At 42.9% G+C, this 23,943-nt stretch overlaps 1 protein-coding gene across 1 annotated transcript; it reads right to left on the reverse strand.

Moving 5' to 3' along the window:
• Positions 1-1,462: 1,462 nt before the first annotated feature.
• Positions 1,463-14,031, reverse strand: LOC147031090 (OCIA domain-containing protein 1-like). The gene is made up of 6 exons (XM_085875804.1): positions 13,868-14,031; positions 9,219-9,321; positions 8,984-9,085; positions 8,623-8,749; positions 6,395-6,443; positions 1,463-3,214 (listed from the first exon to the last, which is right to left on the reverse strand). Exons 1-6 carry the CDS (start codon positions 13,925-13,927, stop codon positions 3,209-3,211), a joined length of 447 nt encoding a protein of 148 aa, XP_085731930.1. The 5' UTR covers positions 13,928-14,031; the 3' UTR covers positions 1,463-3,208.
• Positions 14,032-23,943: the final 9,912 nt, after the last annotated feature.

A 23,943-nucleotide genomic window follows, 5' to 3' on the forward strand; every position in this document is an offset into this window, starting at 1 on the left:
TTGTGAACCATCATCATACTAATCCATCCATCCATCCATTGGTAAGGGTGGTGGGCTTGGGATTGTAGGATCCTGAGTTCAAATCTCACACGACTGTTGAATTAATACCAGGTGGGGTTGACTCTGCCTGTCATCCTTCTGAGGTCGGCAAAATGAGTGCCAGCTTGCTGGCATCCTGTGTCAGAGTGGCGACCCGTCGAGGATAGCCAAGGAGACTGCTTTGGCAGCACCAACGCTCTGCACAGAGTATGGTCCCAATGGATGGATGGATACTTTAATAGATTGGGCAAAAGATTGGCAGATGTAGTTTAAAATAAAGAAATGTAAGATGCTGTGGATGGGTAGAACGTTCAAAATAGGGATTACAAAATGCAAGGGGCAGTCTTGGAGCATGTGACACAGAAAGTATCCTTCTTCTTCTTCCTCTTTCGTCTGAAGCACATAGCTGCAAGTAGCATTACTGGCCTGGGGGGCTGTGCCACTGATGTATCTCCCCCTGAAGGTTAGAACAGGAGTTTGGAATTTCTTGAGAGTGCCGGCAATAACTCGCCTACTCTTTGTGAAGAACACCTTGGGATCTTTAATGTCCAACAGCTAATGCTGATTGACGGGACCCCCAGTTTAACGTCTATCCGAGGAACGATGCACACATTGATGCCTCGTCCTGCCTGCAAGACACCAGGATTACCCCATCATTGTAGTGGGTACCAGGAAGCAAGTGTTGCAACTGTTTAGCCAAGACAGCCTTTTTCAAATTTAAATTGTTCCTGGTTACCCCCAAACTGTTTTGTGCACCACGGACAGGTTAATGTGTGGCAGGCATTTCCTATTGGTCAGGATGCATGCAGCAATAGCTGGTGTGGTACTTACTTCCTGTTACCGATTGCACTGATGGGGTCTGATCTCAACTTAGTCTTGTTGGTTTTGAGCAGTTCAATCCAGGGAGGAGCTTCTGCTCCACGCTGACGAGGGCCAACAAGCTTGAAACCTGTGTCCGTGGATGTTCCCTCTCTGGGTTGGACTGGTCTGTAAAATTGAAAATTAAATTCTCTTCCTGGTGTTGGCTGTAGTTCAATCCTCCTGGGAAGTAGGGGACTGTAGCTCTGCTAAGCTCATGCCTAATATGCAGAGCCTATGCAACTGTTTAGTCAGAAGAGCGTTTTTAAATATATATATACATACATATATATTATATATACAGTATACATATATTTATTCATTGTTATCTAGTAACCAATTCCGTAATGATGTTCATAACAAGAATTCTTCATACTTCCCTGTCCAGCACTGCTTCCTGAAGTTCTGGCAGACACCAATATATATATATATATATATATATATATATATATATATATATATATATATATATATATATATATATATATATATATATATATATATATATATATATATATATATATATATATATATATATATATATAACAGAAGAAAATAGACACCATGATTTTAAAGGAATATATTTATTAAACGTTTGAAGTATATTTGATCCATTGTAATACCTTCACTAGTATTTTGTAGACTTGCCATCTGCATACTTCAATGCTTTTACTCTTTCAGACATAGAACTAGCGAGTTCAGAAATTTTCTCTTGTGGGATTTCTGCCTAGGCTTCACAGAAAAGGTTTAGCAATTCTATCCATGATGTTGGTTTCCTGGACTTTTTCCACACAGCTCGATCCAATATTGCCCAGGGGTGTTCATTGTGATTCATCTCAAGAGACTGACTTGGCCATGGAAGTCGCTTGATCCCATTTCTGTCCTGCTATTCTTTGGTCTTTTATGCAGTGTGGTATGGAGCTCCATCCTCCATGAACAGTGTTGTTTTTGCCCATCTGACCAGTGAAGAAGACAGGGAGACGTCCATCCTCAAGGATAGAAATGTATATCGTCGAGTTGATGTTGCCAACACACTCCACAAGCTCTAACTATCCAGCGCTTCAGATTGCTCCCCACAGCTTCACTGAAAAACCACCGCGTTTGACAGTTGGCTGCAATCGGTTCAAAGAAAACTCTTGACTGGGAAGTCTCCAGACCCATACTCATCCATTATCAGAAAATTGAGCAAAATGGGACTCGTATGAAAAAATGACATTTTGCCAAAACTCCAAGGGTCTGTTGGCCATCTTTTCACCCCACTTCTTTCTCCTTTGAATGTTGGCTGGTCTAAGAAGAGGTTTTCTCCTAGTTGCTCTCCCATAGTAGCCCAGTTGATGAAGGTACCGCACGGCAATTCCTGAGTTAACTTGGACCTTCTCTGCAACATCTGCTGCCTTGCAATGGGGAGTTTTCTCAATGGACCACTTGACAGCTCAAAGACACCTTTCTGAGGGCCCAAGTCGACCAGAATGGAAAGCTGTGGATTCCTTGCCTTCACTGGCGAATTGCACAACCACCCGATTGACCATAGAAAGCGGAATGCCAAGGTTCTGAGCTATCTGATGCTGGCTGGCTCCACCTTCCGATTGGCAAACAATTCATCCTCTTTGAAAATTGGAAGGTTTGTGTGCTCCCTGGGTTTGAGGCATAGTTAATTGTCATACAAGACCCAGGAACTCGTTTCTGCATATCAATAGTTGAATATTAGTACAAATCACTGAGTAAAACTTGCTTTATACAGATGAAATTAATAAATTTAAGGTGTCCAATTACTTCTGTCATGTCTCTCTATATGCCTGTTGATGTCTGTGTATTTCCTCCCCTCACCCCCAACCTGCCCCAGTGAATTTGAGTTGATAAACTGTTGCATTGAAATAATGTGTTGTGATTTAGTGCAGGCTTAATGGCCGCCTTCTGTGTCAATGCTCCTTGATTATTATTATTATTATTTTTAAAAATTATTTTCCTTCTTAATTAATTTTCCACAAAAAAGGTAAAAAATTATTTCCCCAGTTATATTGAAAAATGAAAATCATCACATGTTAAACACTCAATTATTGTCTTTTAGCCACAACTATTAATAGTTAAAAAAAAAATAAACAAAGCAGAGAATGTCTGTCATACACAAGTTCAAATGGATAATCATGTGGTGTGTTCAAATTTTAGATTTTTGGAAGAGCTATAATCACAGCCGACTCGGTCATACTGCACGAGCTTTCTCATTTACTAAGCACGACTAAAATGAGCTTAAAATGTCAAAATATCGCTTCATGTTTCGAGGAACATTTTGCAGCCACACCTCCATTGGACATCATCCCTGCAAAATAGAGACTTCATTAGGTGGACATTTCAGCAATGTGCATTCAATATCTCTATTCAAGGATTAGATCAGAAATTGCAATTAAAAAAAATATATCTATACTTTTTGTATACGTAGTTGAGACTCGTGGAAGAGCAAGAACTTGTACATTGAACGGGAAGGGGAAACATCAACAGCTGAGCCGAAGGTTAAGACAGAGGGAGGCGGACAAAAATATGGGTGTGGGGAGGAATGGGGTGCACTGGGCATGGATACAGAAGGAAACTCTCATGAGGAAAAACTGGAAATTCTGAAGGAGGAGGGAGTTAACGAGGGTAGAAAAGATCACGGTTGGTTTTGTATTGAGGACTATCTGAGATTGTGGTGAACAGCTGCTTTGAAGACTTGGAGGGACGAATGAAATAGAAAAGGATGAGGAAGTTGGTTCCACAGGTGGGAAAGTGAGCAGTGATCCTGGATTTAGGTAGTTTCACCAGAAGGGGGTTGAGGGTGGACTGTGTGAACCCTGCAGAATCCTGAAGGAAAGGGGGGGGGGTGTTTGGTCAATGCATGGAAAGAGCAGAGGGTGCAAGACCAGAAAGGAGGTGGTAGAAGACAAAGAGGGATCACTGACCTGTCTGCAATGGAAAAGTCATCGGCCCATAGACTCAGATTCATCGTTAGTGATTCCAATAATCTTGAAGGCCTTGGTTTGCATGCCGTCAAGCTGAACAAGATGTAAGGCAGGAGAGCCAACCCAGAGGGGATAGCAGTACTCCATGAGGCTGTGAATGAAGGCCATCTTGGTGGATAAAAGTTCAGGTGTGCCAAGGAAGGACTTTGTATGATGGAGGATGCCCATTTGGAGGCCAAGTTTAAAATGTGGTTTGCCCAAGAAAGATCATGGCTGACAGTGAGACCTAGGAGTTTGAATGACTGAACTTCCTCAGGAGGATTGTTGAGAAAGTGGATGGAAAGGTTTACCAGACGGCCCTTTTGGAGAAAGATCATATCAGATTTGGCAGGATTGGAAAGACTTCCAAGTGTTGACCAGCTTTTTGGTTTTTTTTCAAGGTCTGAAGAGAGAGAAGAGGCTGCAGCCTGCCTGTCTGAAGGATGAGGGATTTTATGGCAAAGGATGGAGTCATCAGCAAAGAGATAACACAATTTTCCAGAGTCAGAGAAATAATTTATGAAGATTAGGAATAGGACTGGGCCCAGTCCACTACCTTGGGGCCCTCCAGCATTGACAGGGAGAGTAGATGAAAGGATTCCGTTGAGAGCCATAAGTTGGTTTCGAGAGTAGAGGAAGTCAGTAAGCCATGTGTGTAGTTGGCTTTGGATGCCATTGGCAGAGAGTTTGGAAAGTATGGCAGGATGCCAGACTATCAAAAGCATGAGATATGTCCAGAAAGACAACCTTAATCTCATGTCTGATATTGAGGTCCTCCATCCATTGTTGGGTGAGTCGAAGCAGCAAGTCCAGCATGGAGTGACCTGGTCTGAAACCAAATCAGTGCACATTTTTTTGACGGTTCCTTTATGCATATTTGATGTCTAGTTTTGGAACCTCATTTTCTAGATTTTGTCGCTACATTGTCATCTCTCACAATCTCGTTTTTATTCATTATAGAAGTCAAGGCTTATGGAAGAGCTGAAGGGTGGAAGGTGGCATTAAGCTAGTCCTCCTACCTATTTATTTTCACTTTTTTTAATGAAGATTCCCTGTCCACTATTGTTGATACAGTTGGCCCCTCATACCGAGCAGGATTTGGTGGTTTTTATCAGACTCGATGGATTCTGTTCCACACAATAATGATATATATCTTGTTTAGTACTGCGCAGTTTGTACAAAACACTGATCAATGGAGAATACACAGCTTTCAAAATGACGTATGAATGCCAACGAGGCCTTTTGTGAATGCCCTGTGTTTGTGTGTCAGTTTGGCTTGCCGGGCACTTTTAACCTGCTGTTGCTCGTGTGAAATCTGGAATTTAGATTGTCTTCTAAACATAATTTTCAACATTTAGACGAAACTAACAATTTCAGAATGGCTAACCATAATTATTATGTTGCTGAACTCACAGAATGTTGCTGAACTCACAGAAATAAATACGAGAAATATCCGTGGATGAAATATGTCAGGTTCATACCATTTCCTGTTAGTACAAGTGGGTGGTGGCAGTGGATATATAACACACACACACACACACACACACACACACACACACACACACACACACACACACACACACACACACACACACACACACACACACACACACACACACACACACACACACACACACACACACACACACACACACACACACACACACATTTCTCCTTTCACCAATACATGCAAAACTCGGATATAATTTATCTTATGGTCCTGGAACGAAATAAACTATATTTAAAATAGCCCTCAGAGCCCATGCACCTCCCACAATACTCCCTCCTCCCAAACATGATTAATAGTAAATATCATTTTAAACTTACCTTGTGCATTGACAAGCCCCAGATATTAACTTCCCATTGGTGTGAAGAAGCACCTTCACCACATACGGTGTGGTGTCTGCCTGAATCTTGGAAATGACAGCATTGTCTTTCCAATTGCAGATGTCAGTTAAATCAATACCAAGCATGCCATGTTCACACGAGGTAATCCCACAGGCCTTGCATGGGCCCACATCGTCGGGAGTTCTTGCATTATGGGATGCAAGATATCAACTCTGGGCGAGTTGATCAGAAGGGTCCCCAAATCTTTTATTGTGCAGAGGCACAGTGCTTTCTCTCAGGTCCTTTTCCAAGTGTTTCTGACTTGTTTTAGAAGCTTTGTGAGCCATTTTCGATGGTTATCCTTTTCTGGCACGCACAATATATGCTTCCTTCCCTGATGACTGTTGTTGCTCGGGGTTTCTACGCAAGCGCGCCGAGCATTTTGGAGCGTATTACGTCATGTCAAAAGTTGTGTATTGGTGCTGAACTATGCACTCTTGATTTTCGGATTTTCTTCTCAAGCACTTCTTTATTGACCCTTGTTGGGGCTGTCTGGCTGTATTGACGCATGTGATATGTACACACGTCGTAGTAACTGCTGTAAATGTGAGGTGCCCTTACTATGTGGAATTTTATGAATGACCACACAATTTTACTTCATACTTCAGCAAACAGTTGTATGTTTATGACAATCTCACCTCTTTTTTCTTGATCTTCTCCATGTATGGGCATGGATGCATCCTCCATCTGAAGAGGAACAAGCAAATGGCACATTGACTCTCAACTGGTACTTTATTGGCTGCAGGTTAGTACACTGCAGGTTGCTTTCGGTTTTTTATTTCAATTTGGGATCAGCATATTATCTTATCAAATCATGAGTTGTGTATAGCTTGAAATGCTTTAGAAATCCAAGGACCCACATATAGTAGGAGGCCTTTCATCCTGTCATGCCGAAACCACCATTAATTTTAATCGATTTATCTTCTTTGTATGTTTTTACGAACCCCACCATTACCATTAGAGTCACCTTACTGAACATCCACATCTGTTTCTGTTAAAGTGCATATCATAATAATTTCTGGAGAGATCTTCTCCAAGGTACTGGCAAACGTTGGCCTACTCTATTCAAAAGTCAGTGTGGCATCTTTATAGTCCACAACATTAACCTACTCTGTCTGTATCCAGCCTTGATGGCGTAAACCAGCCTTGGCAGCATAATGGTTTAAGTGTCTGCTCTGTGTCTGGGAGGTCGGCGATTTGAACCCTGGCCGAGTCATCCCAAAAACTTTAAAAGTACAGGCTGCTTCCTTGCTTGATGCTCAGCATTTAAAATGGATGCATACAGCGCGAACAAATCAAACAGAAGACCAATAAGGAACCCGAAGAAGTAAAGAGCGAAGATTGAGTCATCAGGAAGAACCTGGATAGGATTTGGGTTTCAGCTGCTACTCCACAACCCTCAAAGCCATCCAGGCAACCAAAGGTTGGTAATGATAGCACAGACTTTATGGGCTGATTGACCTCCTCCTGCATCACCGTTCCTTGTAAAGGAACTCTTATTAACATAAACGACAGGACCAGCTTGCTTTAGATCTCATGGACAGCGTTTTCAGAAATGCAGTGACTCGTGCTGGCATAACACCAGAGTGGCAGTTTTTTTGTTGTTAAATTTTATGCCACTGGAATAAATCCACAACTCGAGCAAAATGGATGGCGTGCCATCACAGGTCCCCTCGATTCCCATCTAAGGCAATGTGGAAAGATGGCAAAAGGTTCCACCAGGAATGACCCAATATCAAATTTTGAGTTTTCACTCCTGTGACCTGAAGTCCCCACATCCTGGGGCTTTAACTGGCGAAAGGGGGGTGTCAAATCCAAAAAAAGTTACATATTTCATGTGTCCTCCAATGTTAATTGCACATACAAAGTTTCATTTCCTTCACCACCAGAAGTGAATGGAGGTTATATTTTCACCCCTGTTTTTTTTTGTTTTTATCTTTCTGTGAGCAGGATATCTCAAAAAGTTCTGGAAGGATTCGGATGAAACTTGGTGGGCAGGTTGGGTGGGTGACCAAGACAAATTGATTTGATTTTGCTGAAAATCCAGATCTGGATCAAAAAATATTTTCAGTGATTCTTCACCATTGAGAGATAGGATCAGAAACAATATATATGTATATAATGATGCCTCAAAAATTTGGGGATGAATTATGACAAAACTTGTTGGATTAGTTTAATAGGTGATAAAAACGAGCCAATTAGATTTTGGTTAACGTCCGGATGCACATTCAGCCAACAGTGAAATGCAAAACATATCTGTCGTTTCCGTTTAAGAACAGTGTCATTTTCGGCCTTTCCCAGGTTGTGGGGCTAAAATGATACTGCTCTTGCACCTTTGTGCCGTGTGATGATCACAACTACCAAGTTCGAATTTCCGCACAACCGTTTAGGAGGAGATAGTGTAACGGGGAGACAGATTCATGTAGCTGATTACAATATCCCCGTTTTCTTTAAGCAAGTGAGGGGGATAACTGCACAGCTCAGACCTAAACTGCTACCAACTGAGCTTTCCTGCTGTGTCCCTCAGCCGACAATACCCATTCCTTCTTCCATAGAGCTCTATCTCAAAAATGGTGCGGATAAAGCAACGCTGCCCTCATTCCCACAGTGCAGTAACAAATTAAATTCATTTGTAGGTGGTGTTACTTACATTCTGCTGCTTAACAATGGTCAAAACGCACATTTGAATTTTAACATTTGGCCAGGGTTGCAGCTCGTCTGGTTGTTTTCTTAATAAATTGGCTTTCAATAATGATTCTTACAACATATGAGAATGATCTGCAACCTACAAATGCTGTACCTCTGCTGCAACGGTGGCTATTCCAAAACGGGCTAAAATGAGGAGCAAGTATGTGCGAGTACTCACAGAGGGAAATGCATTTTGCCCTCACGTATGGCTTTACCCACTTCGGAGTTCTCCATACTTTTCAGCTTTTCCATGCAGTTTCTCCGATATGAGAAGCGACCAACAACGAAACCCAGGAAGCTTGCAGCTGTGGGCAGATACACCCATAAGAATGAAACACACCCAGATATATGGCAGGCACGAGTCGGTACATGTTGCTATCGTAACCCGTACTGAAACGGTTTGAATTTCCTTTGGGAAATATGTTCTGTGTGTCCGTCCTTAACACAATATGAATTGCAGTACCATTGTGGAGACCATGTTGCTTCTATAGAGTTGCGCAAGTGTGTGTTTGCATTGAGAAGGATGGATGAATAGTTACCAGCAAGCTTAGGGACTCGGCCCCAACGACCAGAGGCCTTGAGAACATCACGGCTGATGAGCACATTGGTGATGCCTGCACTGATGGCTGCCAGGGGAAGAGCTGTACAGGGAAGGACGTCCAAAACATTTGTGATCCCCATATCATGAAACGTACCACAGTGCCTTTAATTTCATTTTGCAAACACATTTGAAAGCACATTAGAAACTGATGTAATTATTACGGAGAAGCTCACCACGGAACAGCAAGCTCTCGTAGTTGCATTCCTTCATGACACGTTTTTCCTCCTCTGTGAATCTGAATCGTGGCCAATACGGCGGGCCATGTGGTGGCTCGTGCTGTTAAGCACAAAGTAATCATTAACCATGCGGGTGGATTGAATGAATTTAAATAACATCGAGAGCATAGCAAAGTTAGTTATTGATGGCAGTTGTAAGTTATGGACCATGCATGTTTTTTTCAGGGAGTCCATTAAGCCGACTAACTGCACCACCTGCAATGTGGATGTCATTAAAAATCCCATTTGTCTTTTTCACCAGGAAGTGTTGGACATTCCCAATCTATAATCAACTTTGTTATTCACCATCATGTCAGGTTTTTTTTGTCTCTCTGATTTTATCCATCTGTCTGTGTAGGTGTCTCTACTGACCCTTGTTCTTGTGATGTTTGTGATTGTTTGCAACCGATCGAGGACTGGCACAATACCTGAGAGGTATCTGCACTCGCCTCTGAGCTGTCTAACATGAGCTTGAATCTTAGCCTTGCCACAAATGGCATGTGCCGTCCCTCGGATGGATACTCAACTGGGTGTCCCGTCTGCCGATTATTAGTTGGTGGATGTTGACAATCCCACAGTGTTTTTCGCGGACAGCAGGTGAGTTGTGATCGGCACGTTACAAAATTTCTGCATCCTCCATAGAATATCTTGCGTCGGAGTGGTGATCCATCCAGGATCAGTTGTAACACCAAGCTATTGAAACTACCTCAGCAGCTTTATGCACCTAACAGGAAGAGGAGGATAAACAAACTAACATCCTGTCTCCTTTCCCAGTTTCTGTTGTGAAGGGTCCAACAAGGCTTCCTTGCTTGAGCAAGAATGGTGAACAAATTTGAAATGTTTTGACTCGTTAAAAATGAAAACGGATCGGAAGACTTGAAGACGAGATTAATAAATATATAATTCTGCTGTTAATCCAGCAATGGATTTATCATCATTTAGCCCTTCCTTATGTACCACATCTTTAGCAAAATTAGGCAAACCGCCAAGCTTGCCATGTGTAGTGCTAACAGCATCTGATAATTTTCTAACAACCATTTGACTTTGTCAGTAAGTTGAAATGGTGTTTTTAAAAGCAAATCTTTGAGCAATCAGAAATCAAAACATGATTATCATGGAATGAAGTGCCTTTTGCAGATGTAAAGGTACTTTTAAAAGCAACTAGATGACCCGTGAACCCGTTGGGTTCCTGTTGTGACAGCGGTTGATAAAAAAATCATTTCAAGAAAAAAAAAAAAGAGAGATAGATCCAGCGAACTATACTGCTGAGGTTGTTTGCATTGATAAAATACTCCCGAAGAGTACTTGTCTGAATCAGGAATTGACTTTTTAAATATTTTTTTCGTTGCCCGATTTGAACGAAACTTGACACTGCACACTGCAGGTGAATGGTAAGTAAGGTGTCCCTAAAATTTTTGTGCTATCGTGTACCGTTTTGGCTGTATTTCAGGAACATACATACATACAAGATGAGAGTTTTAGGAATATACTAAAATGTAATATAAATTTAGTAATGAACCCGATGGGATCCTGTTGTAACAGCGGTTGATTTTTAAAAAATCATGTCAAGAAAAAAAAAGATAGCTCCAGCGAACTATACCACTGAGGTTGATCAAATTCTCCTGAAGAGTACTTAACTGAATGGGGAATCGATTTTTTAAAATCATTTTTTCGTTGCCGATTTTAACAAAAGTTGATACTGCACACCGCAGGCGAATGGTGAGTAAAGTGGCACTAAAATTTTTGCGCTAACGTGTACCGTTTTGGCTGTATATTGGGAACATACATACATAAATGATGAGAGTTTTAGTAACATACTAGATGACCTGTGAACCCGTTGGGTTCCTGTTGCAACAGCGGTTGATTTAAAAAAAAATCATTTCAAGAAAAAAAAAGATAGCTCCAGCGAACTATACCACTGAGGTTGATCAAATTCTCCTGAAGAGTACTTGACTGAATGGGGAATTGATTTTTTAATAATTTTTTTCGTTGCCGATTTTAACGAAACTTGATACTGCACACTGCAGGCGAATGGTGAGTAAGGTGGCACTAAAATTTTTGCGCTATCGTGTACCGTTTTGGCTGTATTTTGGGAACATACATAAATCAATACATGCGTACAAGATGAGAGTTTTAGTAATATATTGATAGATGTTATGTAATTTATTTATTCATTTTCATTATTATTATTATTGTAATGTTTTTTTTTTAGGGAAGCATTTTTAAATCATGGAAAATGAAGTGCCCATGTTAGAGTTTGTCTGAATTTGAAGTTGCACTTCCCAGAATGCTTTGATTTGATCATATTTGTTCTTCATTTCTGAAATGTTTTATCTGAAAGGCAATAAAGCGGTCCATTGAGGGTGCAGGCCGGCAGTGGAAATGCGAGGGAGCAAGCTGGCAAGTGGGCAACAGATGGCAAGGTGGGCGGAAGGGGTAGGCAACCAGTGGTGGGATAGGGAGTTGGGTGGGAAGGGCACGATGGCATTGCTGGCAGGCAACGGTGGGATATGCAGACTTCAAGGCGGATTTGCCACATCTGCACATCTTATAGCTGTAGCTGCAACCTCTCATGTGTACGTTCTAAAGACCGGACATGTTTATGTACATGATAAGAACAATAAAACATACAGTCAGAGGTTTGAATAGGGGAGTCCAAAACAAAAGGGTAGGGAAATATATACATCTCACTGTGTATACGCAACGCATATCTATTGCACAAATAGTACGTCACGCTTACCGAAACAAATACTATGAAATAACTATTGTTCTACGAATCAGTTATATTAACCCTTAAAGATCATTCCCACAACAATATTAACATGCCACTATCCGTAGGCGTACAACTGCATGTGTGCTGAGGGTGAACAAGGAGGCCTATGTGCGAGGAATCTGTGAGGGGGTAGAGCATCACTTGTGGTCAAGTGATTCTCCTGCTTACAGGGGAATTCGCACATTGCGTTCCTCCAAGCCCGTCCCTCATCAAACGTTAAAAAAATTATTACTCCATTTTATCTTTAGTTGAAAGGACAGTGACATGAGTGGTTTGAAGAGTGGGGGTGGGAGGTGTTAGGGGGGCAGAGCTTAATATTAAAAAATATATGTATAAAACGAGTTTGGAAAGAAGAAAGCCAGAGTTATTTCATCTGGAGGGTTGTCAATGCAAAGAAGAGACTTCCAGGGAAAGTGATTGCAGTACAACCACCTGTCCCTAAAATACCTGTTCGTGGAACATTGGTTCTGTTGCAAGCTCTTGGCAATCTGTCGGATTGAGGTGTGTTGGTGATGTGGGTTTTTGGGGGTTCTTTCTGCTTTCGGGTTGTGTCCTGGTGCTGCAGTCCTCGTTCCCATACGCTTGCGTCAGAATGCTCGAGGCCTGAACCTGGGTTTAGCATCCTTGGAGGCTGCCTCATCATCCAGCGCATCATTTTGGGTCATCTTCTCTCCAAGTTCACGAATAGATCCGCACCGAGCACAGGATTCCGGGAGGCCCTTCCACGGCCTCTAATTTGCACTGTGCTTGCCATCTGGAATGCTCCTTGTTTGTCTACAAAGTTCTCTGAAGCCCCTCACCCCTTCTTTATTGTAATGTAGGCCAATCATCTGTGGCACCCCATCCCAATTATATATTTCCCATCTTTCTTTGCTTTTGTACCCAGGGAGGGCCTCTTGGTTTTTGGGCACGACTCTTCCACTCTGATGTTAATTAAAATAAAAAAGTAGGGCTAATAGGTTTTAAATGATACCAGACAGATAATTATGGGTAGAGGACGTCACTCAGTAAAGTAGGTAACTCAGGACTAGTTTATGTTATGTGTGCTGTCCACATGTGCTGTTTGTATACTGGCATTCATTTCAAAAATAAATACAAAATAATAAAATTCTAAAACATTTTGCATCTCGCATTGTTATAGGAAGGAGTTTTCTGTTAGAAGCGCACTCCTTGCTTTGAGCCATGTTATAATACGTATGTCGAGTATCCTCGTCCTGTGTCTGGGTTTCCTAGTATACATTAACAAAGAAGCCACCCAAGGACACCAGCTCATCAGATCGAATCCGGTTCTTTCATGCAACTCGAGCGATATGTTGCGAAATCTCTCAAGATCGCAGTGAGATTATAAAGTCGGAACTTCACAGCAGCGTAGTGAACTTTATGGGAAACGAGTGATTTGTTGGAGGAAACTTGGTAACGCAGTTGAGAATGTGCCGTTCAAGTTCGCCATTTTGGAGCGTGGTAGTACGACGTGGGTGGGAGAAACACAAGCACCATTTGGAACTTCGATCAATCTCGATTGAATAAATCGAGAGGAGGGGGGGGGCACAATAACATTAATTTATGCTCTATCGAGAATGATGTACTTGTGATGTGCCAAAAAATGTATCCATTATACCGATGATCCCCTTTTACAAGGTTGCGATTCAGGTTAACCTTCCTCTCAGATGTGGGCAAGATTGGTCCCGAGCCGCAATCACGTCGAGGAAAGTTATACATATTAGAAAACGAGTTTAGTGTAAAATAATACAACACGATACTGTAGTGTTACACGAAGTCTCGTCGCAAACTGGTGTAAAGTTGACCCGGAACTGACGCACAACTACAAGGTTACCTGATTCCACGTCTTTTGATCACCCCCCAATATTTCTTCGTTTTCTTGTTTGTTGCTCATTCTTCTCTCCGTGTGTTATCTATATCCCAATCCCCTCTGTCTCTCTCTCTCTAGATTCCTGGTTTGTCCACTACCAAGCGCTCAGCCCTCGAGCTGTGTGGCACATTCAATAGGTGGAGTCGGGCGTTGTTTACATTTTTATTACATGGTGTGTCCCATAAAACATTACTGTTTGAAATGATGATATACCCGTTTCGGTTTTTTTTTCACCTGTGATTATGAGACTGGCATCATCGGAAGAGCACTTCGTAAAGTCTTATAAATCAGGCAAATTCGGTTCTAAAATGTCTTTAAATGATAAAAGCGGAATTTGTCTTATGATATTCTTCCACTGTGAACACTGTTTGTTCTTCACCGAGAGGAGACAATTGCTAAAATCATTCAAACTGGAAAAGAAAACAACATGATCAGAACTTATTTTTGAAGTACCTTTTATAATGTTACCAGTCTCATAAATAATCGAGCCAAAACAGACAGGTTTTATAAACATTTAAAACTAACTTTTTATGTGACATCCTGGAGTTAGAACTCCCTCCTTTTGTCCAAACTCTGCAGGCAAAGCTTTGGTGCTGCCCACCTTTCATGAGCTGTATTTATAATTAGACACTGAAATCCAAACGGCACCTTGAACCAAATGTTTGAGCAGACTACATACATTAATTCATTCAAGTACTGGGTTGGCAGGATGGTCTCGAAGTATACATACTTGCCTCTTAACTGTCTTGCCTCGGTTTGAATCCCAACCCAGCTATAAACTGTCATCCCGATGTTTCACAGGCAGGTGATTCATCAATGTGTGTGCCATCCCTCGGATGGATGTTAAACTGAGTGTCTCTGTGCTGGCATTAGTTGGTGGATGTTGAAGTCCTTCATGAAGAGTAGGCGAGTTATCACTGGCATCCTTAACAAATTACAAATTCCTGCCCTAACCAGTAGAGGGCACTGCATCAGTGGCACAGCCACACCCTCAGCAACGGTGCTACCCCACAACCTTGTGCTTTTTTTGGACAGATTTTTGCACAATGGTCTGGGGGTACTTGCTGCCGTTTCACCTTCCAGCTCTTAATCTACTACATCAGCATCTGAAGGTCATTCTAATCAGCATTAACAGCTGTCGAGAATGCAACACCACTTGAAGATATTGTTTGTTGAACTTCTCTGTCTCACTATCAGCCATGATCTCTCCTGGGTTGACCACAAACTAAGGATGGCCTTCAAAACCAGCCACAGACTGGGAATCCTCTATCATTACAAGGTCTGCAATATAAAAATCACTCATTCAACCAGTTTGAATGGGAAAAGGAGTCATTCTGCTGTTTTGTGTCACTGTATGTCTCGTAATGAGCTTGGAGAAAATAAAGAAAACCAGAGAGTTGTCTGAAGAGGTCAGACACAAGACTGATGCCAAGCATGGACAATTCTAAGGCAACAAATCCATCTCCAGAGACCTTGATGTTCCTGTGTCCATTGTACGCAATGTTATCAGGAAGTTTAAGGGGCATGGCACTGTAGCCAACCTCCCTGGACGTGGTCGCAAGAGAAAACTTGATCGAAGATTGCAGTGAAGGATTGTTCGAATGGTGGAGAAAGCACCTCGATCAATTGCCAAACAGATTCAAGCTGACCTTCAGACACAAGGTACAACAGTTTCAACTCTCACCATCCGTCATCAACTCAATGAAAGGGGGTTCTATGGTAGGAGACCCAGGAGGACTCCACTGCTGAGAGAGACTGACAGACAGACAGACAGACAGACAGACAGACAGACAGACAGACAGACAGACAGACAGACAGACAGACAGACAGACAGACAGACAGACAGACAGACACAGAGAGACAGACATAAGAAAGCCTGACGAGTTTGCCAAAACACACCTGAACAAGCCAAAATCATTCTGGGAGAATGTCCTGTGGACGCATGAGACCAAATTAGAGCTTTTTGGTACAGCACATCATCTCTGTTTACTGAAAACAAAATGAAGCCTTCAAAGAAAAGAACACCTTCCCCGCAGTCAAACATTGAGGAGGTTCAGTGATGTTTTGGGGTTGCTGTGCTGCCTCTGGCAGTGGGTGCCTTGAATGTGTGCACGGCATCATGAAATCAGGAGATTACCAAGGAGGTATTTTGGAGCGCAATGTTCAACCCAGTGTCAGAAAGCTGGGTCTCCGTCGAAGGTCATGGGTCTTGCAGCAGGACAATGACCCCAAACACACTTCAAAAAGCACCCAATAATGGTTCAAGATAAAACACTGGACTGTTCTGAAGTGTCCAGCAATGAGACCAGATTGAAATCCAATTGAACACCTGTGGGGAGATCTGAAAACGGCAGTTGGGAGAAGGCACCCATCAAATCTGGGAGAACTGGAGCAGTTTGCACAAGAAGAGTGGGCCAACCTGCCAGTAGAGAGGTGAAGGAAGCTCATTCATGGCTCTCGGAAGCCCTTGACTGCAGTTATTTTGTCCAAAGGGTGTGATACCAAATATTAAGTCTCGGGTGTCAATTTTATCAATGCCATTTATTCTTATTTTCTGATTTAAAAGGATATTGTTACGGTTCTAGGAGCCGTACACATACAACATACAGGTGTCCCAAGTCAGTTATGCCATTAAGTATATGTGGAGACAGAACACCTTGTGTCGTGGGAAATCGAAGGAGTGCGTTGCGATGTTTTTTTAGTTAGGGTAATAAATCCTTATATCCCATCCTCCATTGCGATCCACGGTACCCGAGCGCTTGCAGCCTTCGGTTCGCTGGCAACAACGTACCACGGTCCACCTGTTGTCTCTGGAGGCTCGTTTTTCCGGGACAGTATCTTCGCTGTCGCAGTTCCTATTCGGCTTCTCCAAACGCTCCAACTCTTTCTTGACGAGTCCAACGCGTGGAGTGGGCCGGCCTCGCCGTGTATGGCCGAAACCCCGCCCAGAAAGGGCGGACCCATGGAGGCCCCGTCCAATCAAGGCGGACAGTGACGTCAGCTTCACCAAGGCCCCTCCCCGCTGAGGGAGGTCTTTAAACCACGACACCATCCTCAGTCTTGAGTTCTTTGGGGGTCGTTCGTTCAGTTCTTTGGGGGATGCTCATTCTGCGCTTGGAGGTCGGAGAATTAGTTAGTGAGTGCTTGGAGGTCGGAGTTGGTTGGGAACGAAGGGGTTCCCGCTGCTTGGCTCTGCTCACGTCTCGCCCCGACGGCCCGACTACTGGTCCCGGCCCACTCGAGCTCCTCAACGGACCCGAACTCCACACGGGTGGCTGTAGACCTGACTGCACGACTGTTGGCAGGTGCCGCACCACGGAGCATTCCTTTCCCCGAGACTCAGGTACTCGAAAGAACTGCGACCTCAGCCCGCCTCCCTCCCTGGCTACAAAAGTCCTTTGCCTTCCACTGGGTTTATTTTGTCCGAGTGTGTGTCTGAGTGTGTGGCACCAGTCTAATAAGTAGAAACTTTTTAAGTGTTATCGATCATTGTAAATCTTGCCTGTATAATCCCCGCGTAAGTCTGCTCTGTGTCTGCTTTGTAAGTTGCTGTAAATTGTCGCACGACATCTTCTTTCTTTCCCCTGCATTACAGCTCAATAAACCTGTTTATGTGCCACATGAATTTCCTCGTTTATTGTTAATAAATTATTATTAGAAATGTTCCCAGTTCATTTTTGTCTTTTCCTTCATTGGTCCAGCATAGTTCGGATCTGAGTTTAGCCGGGTTTTTATACCCGATAATCCGTTCATTCCAGCCGGTACGACCTTGGCAGATCCGCTCGCTGCATCCGAACCGGAAAGGTAGTTGGCAGTCGGTAGTCGGTAGAGTGGTCCGGTTCAGGCAAGGCGTACTGAGGGCGTGGTTCCCCGGTAGACAACACCACGTGGTTAATTAGGTAAATTGGTTCTAGACAAAAAGACCCTACGCTACATGGTGGAGGTATTGGCGTCCACGGTCGGTTAAGCGACCCGCCGCTTCACGGAATTATCCGAGCGGGACGGCCTACAATTCCGGAGAGTCCGGTGGGAATCCACGTAACTTTCCCCACCTAGTGGTCGTTCTCGCCACCGGACCTCCGGCCCGCAACAGTATATTAAGTTCTGAATCAAAAACAAAGGTTCTGTAATATTAACAGTGAAATATGGAATTGTGGAGACCAAATACTTTTATCAATTTCAGCTTAATTTTTGGAGAAAATTGTGAGCTATTTGTAAAAAGTGCAAAGGTGACAATATTTTTGGCCACTACAGTATCTCGCTGGCATATCTGGGATGCCAGAGAAGACTCGTGAGAAGGAAAAAAAAAAAGAAAGAGCGATGTAAAGGAGAAGAAAAGGCAGAAGTGCACGGGACAGGCTCGCACGAGCTGGGATGAAAAGAGCTTATGAGTCGAAGGCTCAGGGACGAAAAGAGCTCATGAGCAGAAGGCTCAGAGATTCAGAAGGCCCGAGGGAGAAAAAGAAAGGAGCTCATGAGAGGAAGGTAAAGAGAGACGCAGAAGATGGAAAAAGCTCGTGAGGGGAGGAAAAAAAGTGTGTGAGGGTAAAGAAACAAAGTTTTCACAGGCAGTTGGTATCAAGCTTCTGTGGAAAAAGAACACTCCTTCCAAGAGCGTCGTCCTGCTGTCTCGATCCTGTAAGCCACGAAGGATGAGGAGGGTGAACGGCAGCACCTCATTGACTGGGGCCTGAGGAGGAAGAATCTGAGGCAGAGGAGGACGAGTCGCATATCTAGCTGGTGTATCCGGGATGCCGGAGAGAACTCACCTACTGTGTCTGGGCACCTCGGTGACGAGGCTGCATGTCCCATTGTGCCACGTCGCCACTGCCCATCTTCCTCATCCATTTTCCCCCACATTCTTTTGCATATTTGGGCTGTGTGAGGTGAGGGAGAAAAGAAAAGAATCTGCTTTTCTTTTCTCCATACTTTACTTTTATTTTCAAGTTCTTGGTTCATTCTTCTCCCCTCACTGAATGATGGCCAAGTCTTTTGTGTTCGTAAGATTGAATAAGAAGAATACGTGTTATGGTTAAATCTGCTCTTATTTGCCTTTTCGCTTTCTTGCTTGTCGATATTTGCTCTTAAATGATTGCTTGCTTGTGTGTTTGTAATAAATAATTGCTTGTTGTTATTTCCAATCTGTCTCGGTTGTCTTTTCCTTTATTAGTCCGATACAGTGCACAGGTATTGTTAGATCGGAAGTGATACCCCACCTGATTTGTCTTGTGTGCCTGCGCACACTCACCGTAACGCTCCACAGTAATCGGAGTGTGCGCTGAAGGCACATGACCCTAATTAACCGGCCGTCCACAGGTAAGGTATCACGTGAAGTAATGTAACCCTGCCTGGATTGGCCGTGCCAATCGACTTTCGTGGTTCCCTCGCGATGTGCCGGTGCGTGGAGTTATCTGTGCCCGGCGGCCTCAAGACCGGTCATTCAAGAGGGACCCGAGCGCTTCACCTCATGGCAAGCCTCGAACCGCGGATCTGTGACAAAATTTTATACTAGCAAATACAAGCCGTCTCTTCGCTGACAGGCATATTAAGGGGGGGAATAAGGAGGAGGGGTGAGGGAGATTACAGTGTATTTGTAATCCCACTGTACCAAGTCACCCCATTCAATTGTATCACACATGATCACTGTGCGGGCTGCAAAACCTCTCAAGATCACATTGAGAATATAAAGTAGGAATTTCAGAGCAGCTCCGTGAACTTAATGGGAAACTTGTGATTTGTTGGAGGAAACTTGGTAACATAAGTGAGAATGTGCTGTTCGTCAGTTCAAGTTCGCCATTTTGGAACATGGTAGCAAAGGTCGAGGGTGTGTGTGCGTGAAACATGAGTGCCATTTCGAACTTTGATCAAGATCATTTTGATTGTATAAATTGAAAGTTGGTGGGGGGGACAATATCATTAATTTATGCTATATCGAGAATGATGCAGTTGTGATGTGCCAAAAATGCATACATTATAGCGATGATCCCCTTTCCAAGGTTGTGATTTAGGTCAAGCTTCCTCTCACTCTCAGACGCAGGCAAGATTGGCCCGAGCCGTGATCACGTAGATGAAAGTTAAGCACATTGTCAATGCAAATACGTGTTCGAAAGTGAGTTTGGTGTAAAATAGCAGACTGTGGTGTTACACGAGGTCTCATCGCAGACCTGACATGCAGTTGCAAGGTTACCTGATTCCATGTCGATTGATCACCCCCATTGTGGCTTCCTGTTCTTGTTTTATATGCAGCATGTGGCTTCTGGTTTCAACATTTCTGGAAGCACTGCTGTTGGGTCATCCTCCTGAGGTCTGCAAAGTTAGTACCAGCTTACTGGCAACAGGGGCACTGCGTCAGCAGCACAGCAGTGCTTCCAGAAATGATGAAACCAGAAGCCACATGCTGCATACAAAACAACAACCGTGAACACTGTTCTTCATCTAGCTGAGACATCGTGAAAATCAATCGAGCTCGAAAAGAAAACAATATGAAGAGAACTTTTTTTGAGGTACCTTTTCTCATGGTACTAGTCTCGTAAATAATTGAGGTAAAACAGTTTAGTTATATAAGCATTTGAAACTAACTTTTTATGGGATATCCTGAAGTTATAACTCCCTTCTTTTGCCCAAAGTCTGCAGGCAGATCTTCGGTGCTGCCCACCTGTCATGAGGTGGAGTCGTGCATTGCATTTACAATTCGCACTGCAATTCAAACAGCACCTTGAATCAAAAGTTTGATAGGCAGACGACCTTCATTCATTCATTCATTCATTAATGTACCAGGTTGGCAGGATGGCCAACAAGTATATACATGCCTCTCAGCAATCTCGCCTGGGTTTGAATCCCGACGCAGTTAGAAACTGTCATCCCGGTGTTTCACAGGCAGGTGATTCATAAATGTGTGTGCCGGCCCTCGGATGGACGTTGAACTGGGTGTCCCTACTGCCGGCATTACTTGGTGGATGTGAAAGATCCCATGTTATCCTTTGTGGTGAGTCGGAGAGCTATTTCTGGCAACCCGAACAAATTATAAATTCCTGCCTTAACCAGCAGAGGGCATTGTATCAATGGCACAGCTGTGCCATCAGCCAATGATGCCACCCAACAACCTTGTGCTGCATACGAAAGAACAAGAAGATTCGCTTAACTTGCCCTATGCAGAGCGTCATTTCTGTCTGCAGTTTAATGGCTGGGGTTAGAATCCTGGACAGGTCGCTAGTGAATTAAAATGCAGCACAAGAATCATTTTTGTGAATTAAAATGCCAGTAGGTTAGCCGCTAGGTTTTTCTCAGCAACTCCTTATTGATAAGAACTCATTTGGCTTGGTGTGATCACCTTGTGCACATGCTTCATGACTTTTCCAAACGTCCTCTATACTTGAAATGAGGACCTGCCACGTTTCACTTTTTACCTTAAATAGAGTTGAACGCCAGGAAGAAGGTTGGCTTGTTGGATAACGGGGAACTGAAACAGACTGACTGAAAGCTTAATTTGAAGCAAAAAGAGCCGATTCATTCATCACGTTTGTATTGCATTCACTTCCCATTTACTTCATTCTAGAAACTTTTATCAATCCCATTTTTTTTTTTATCTGATGTCATTTCTTGACAGCGTTTTGTATTCTGGTGTCCTCGGCTCAAAGCCTTCCTGTTTAGAATGACACCTAATTGGGATCATTTATGTCCTCAAGTGATTGAAATCAGCATGGCCTGCTTCACATACCCGTCAAAAGATGGCACGTTCATTGTCCGGTGCCCTATGCTATTAACGTATGAAAACAGCATTTTATCTTGAGATCCGTTCATCTTGTGGATCAACCCGAATAAAAAGCAAGGGAATTAGCCTACAGTTACAGAGCATAGGTTGCCCAAGGTGCAGTTTTAAGTTAAACCCACTGGGCAGAGAAAATGTTATTATTCCAACAAGTCATAACTAGATATCTGCGATCACAAAGCAATCACCAAGGGTAATCCTTCCCCTGCACCCATGATTCAATGATAGCCATATAATTTTCATTCCGCCATATGACCTTGACCTTCAATGTTTAGGGATAGAGTGTAAATTAAGAAAATGTGTCCCCATCTCCAGCCTACCCATAAAACTCAACATCATAAAAATCGGAGGAAAATTATTCAAGTTATTTTCCAAAAGTTGTTTTTAAATAATTAGGTCACAATCCGAAAAAAGTAGGTCAAGGATACTAATCAAATATCAGGTGCACAACTTTAGTGCACGCACACTATTCTGATGCAAAGACATCTTAGAAGGCCAAGCAGTCTTTAAGATTCCGCATTGGCAAAATTGAGCAACGAGGAAAAAAAAAGCATAATTTTTTTTCAGATCACAATTTGACCTTGACCTTTAACCTGGAGGAGTATGATGTAATTAAAGCATAAATGTGCCTTGCTCAAGGCTATCTAGCGAGGGCAATTTCGTTCTGATCGGATAAACCTTAGCCAAGTTATGGTAAATGCCAAAAATGTCTATAAAAAAAGGTTGTGATTTACATAAACAAAAGGTTGTGCCCTTAAAATTAGGTCGAGGTCAAAAAAATTGTCAACCCCCCACATTCTTTATATTCCCATTATTGATGAAAATTTAATTCCGAAAGTCTCAGCCGGATCCAGATACAGCTCGGACATTGACAGAAAAAAAAGAATAAATAAATAACCTAAGTGATGCTTTTGTACTCCTCTGGGTTTAAAAAACTCTGGGGTACCATTAAAATTGGGCGCTCTAATTGTTGAAACAAACTTTACAACAGCTATAAGCCTTCCCCTCTCCAACAGGGGATGCTTAATAATTCAGTATGGAAAAATTCATCGCAGACCAAGTGCATTTTGGGGAAATCAATATATTGGCACATGACACTGAGGAAGTGATTGGTGTCGAGGTTTTCCATTGCTGGAAAACCTCGACGCTTATCATTTACTCACTGCCGTGGGCCAATAAAGTCTACAAAAACACTACTCAAATCTAGTTTCCTGAGGTGAAGTTTTACAAACTTTTCCACAGCTTTATCGATGTTGGCAATCGTATCATAATAAATGTAAGTGACTGCTCGTGCGCTCTACCTTTCCACTGGAATGTCAGCCCTCATAAAGTCAAGTCACCTGAGCACATTTGTACTCCTTTTCACATTCACACAAGGCCACGGGTGGTGTACCCCCAAGCTTCAGCAAGTCGCTGATATTCAGGTGAATATCAGTATCGCAGTTTTTAAATGCCTCAGGCACAGATTTTTGGACATTGGTCTGGGGGCACTTCCTCCCATTTCACCTTCCAGCTCTTAATCTACTAAATCAGCACTCTGAAGGTCATCCTCATCAGCATTAACAGCTGTTGAGAGTGCAACACCACTGGAAGAGATTATCTGTTGAAGTTGTCGGTCTAACTATCAGCCATGATCTCTCCTGGGTTAACCACAAACCAGGGATGGCCTTCAATGTCAGTCACAGACTGGGAATCCTCCATTATTACAAGTAATTTATTGGATAACTGAACTGTTCTCAATCAACTAGGTCTTTCTCTGTGGTTCAATGGAATACTGCTCTCTCCTATGGTCTGGCAACCCAGCATCACATCTGTCTCCTGGAATCTAAAGCTCTCAACATTATCGGCATCTCTTGTGATGAGGTAGAAGCATTCGGCCTGTTCTTCTCACGCTCCACACATGTTCGTGTCTGGTGGCCTCTCTTCCTTTTTTAAAAATCCCTTTCCTGTAGTCTCCACTCTTTTGTTCCTCTTTTCTTCCATTTGTGGAACTGCCTTCCAGAGGTGATTCAATCCTACTCTATGCTCAAGAGTTTTAGGTTGGAAGTACACCACCATCTCATGCCATCCCCCATCCCTGCCTACAATCGTTTCCACTCCTATTTATACAGGGTTTCCCAAAAGTAGTGAAGTGATTTTGATTTTGAATATTTTGTATATCCTACTGCTCAACAATGTGGTTTTTTTTTCTATATTGATGCTGTAACCCTGGAGATTTTGCATGAATAGATGAATAGTTCAAGAACATGCTGCAATTGTTGAACAGTACTTT

Source organism: Eptatretus burgeri, chromosome 3 (assembly GCF_056783735.1).
Source record: "Eptatretus burgeri isolate ZD-2024b chromosome 3, Ebu_testis_v1, whole genome shotgun sequence".
Taxonomy (NCBI): Eukaryota; Metazoa; Chordata; class Myxini; order Myxiniformes; family Myxinidae; genus Eptatretus; species Eptatretus burgeri.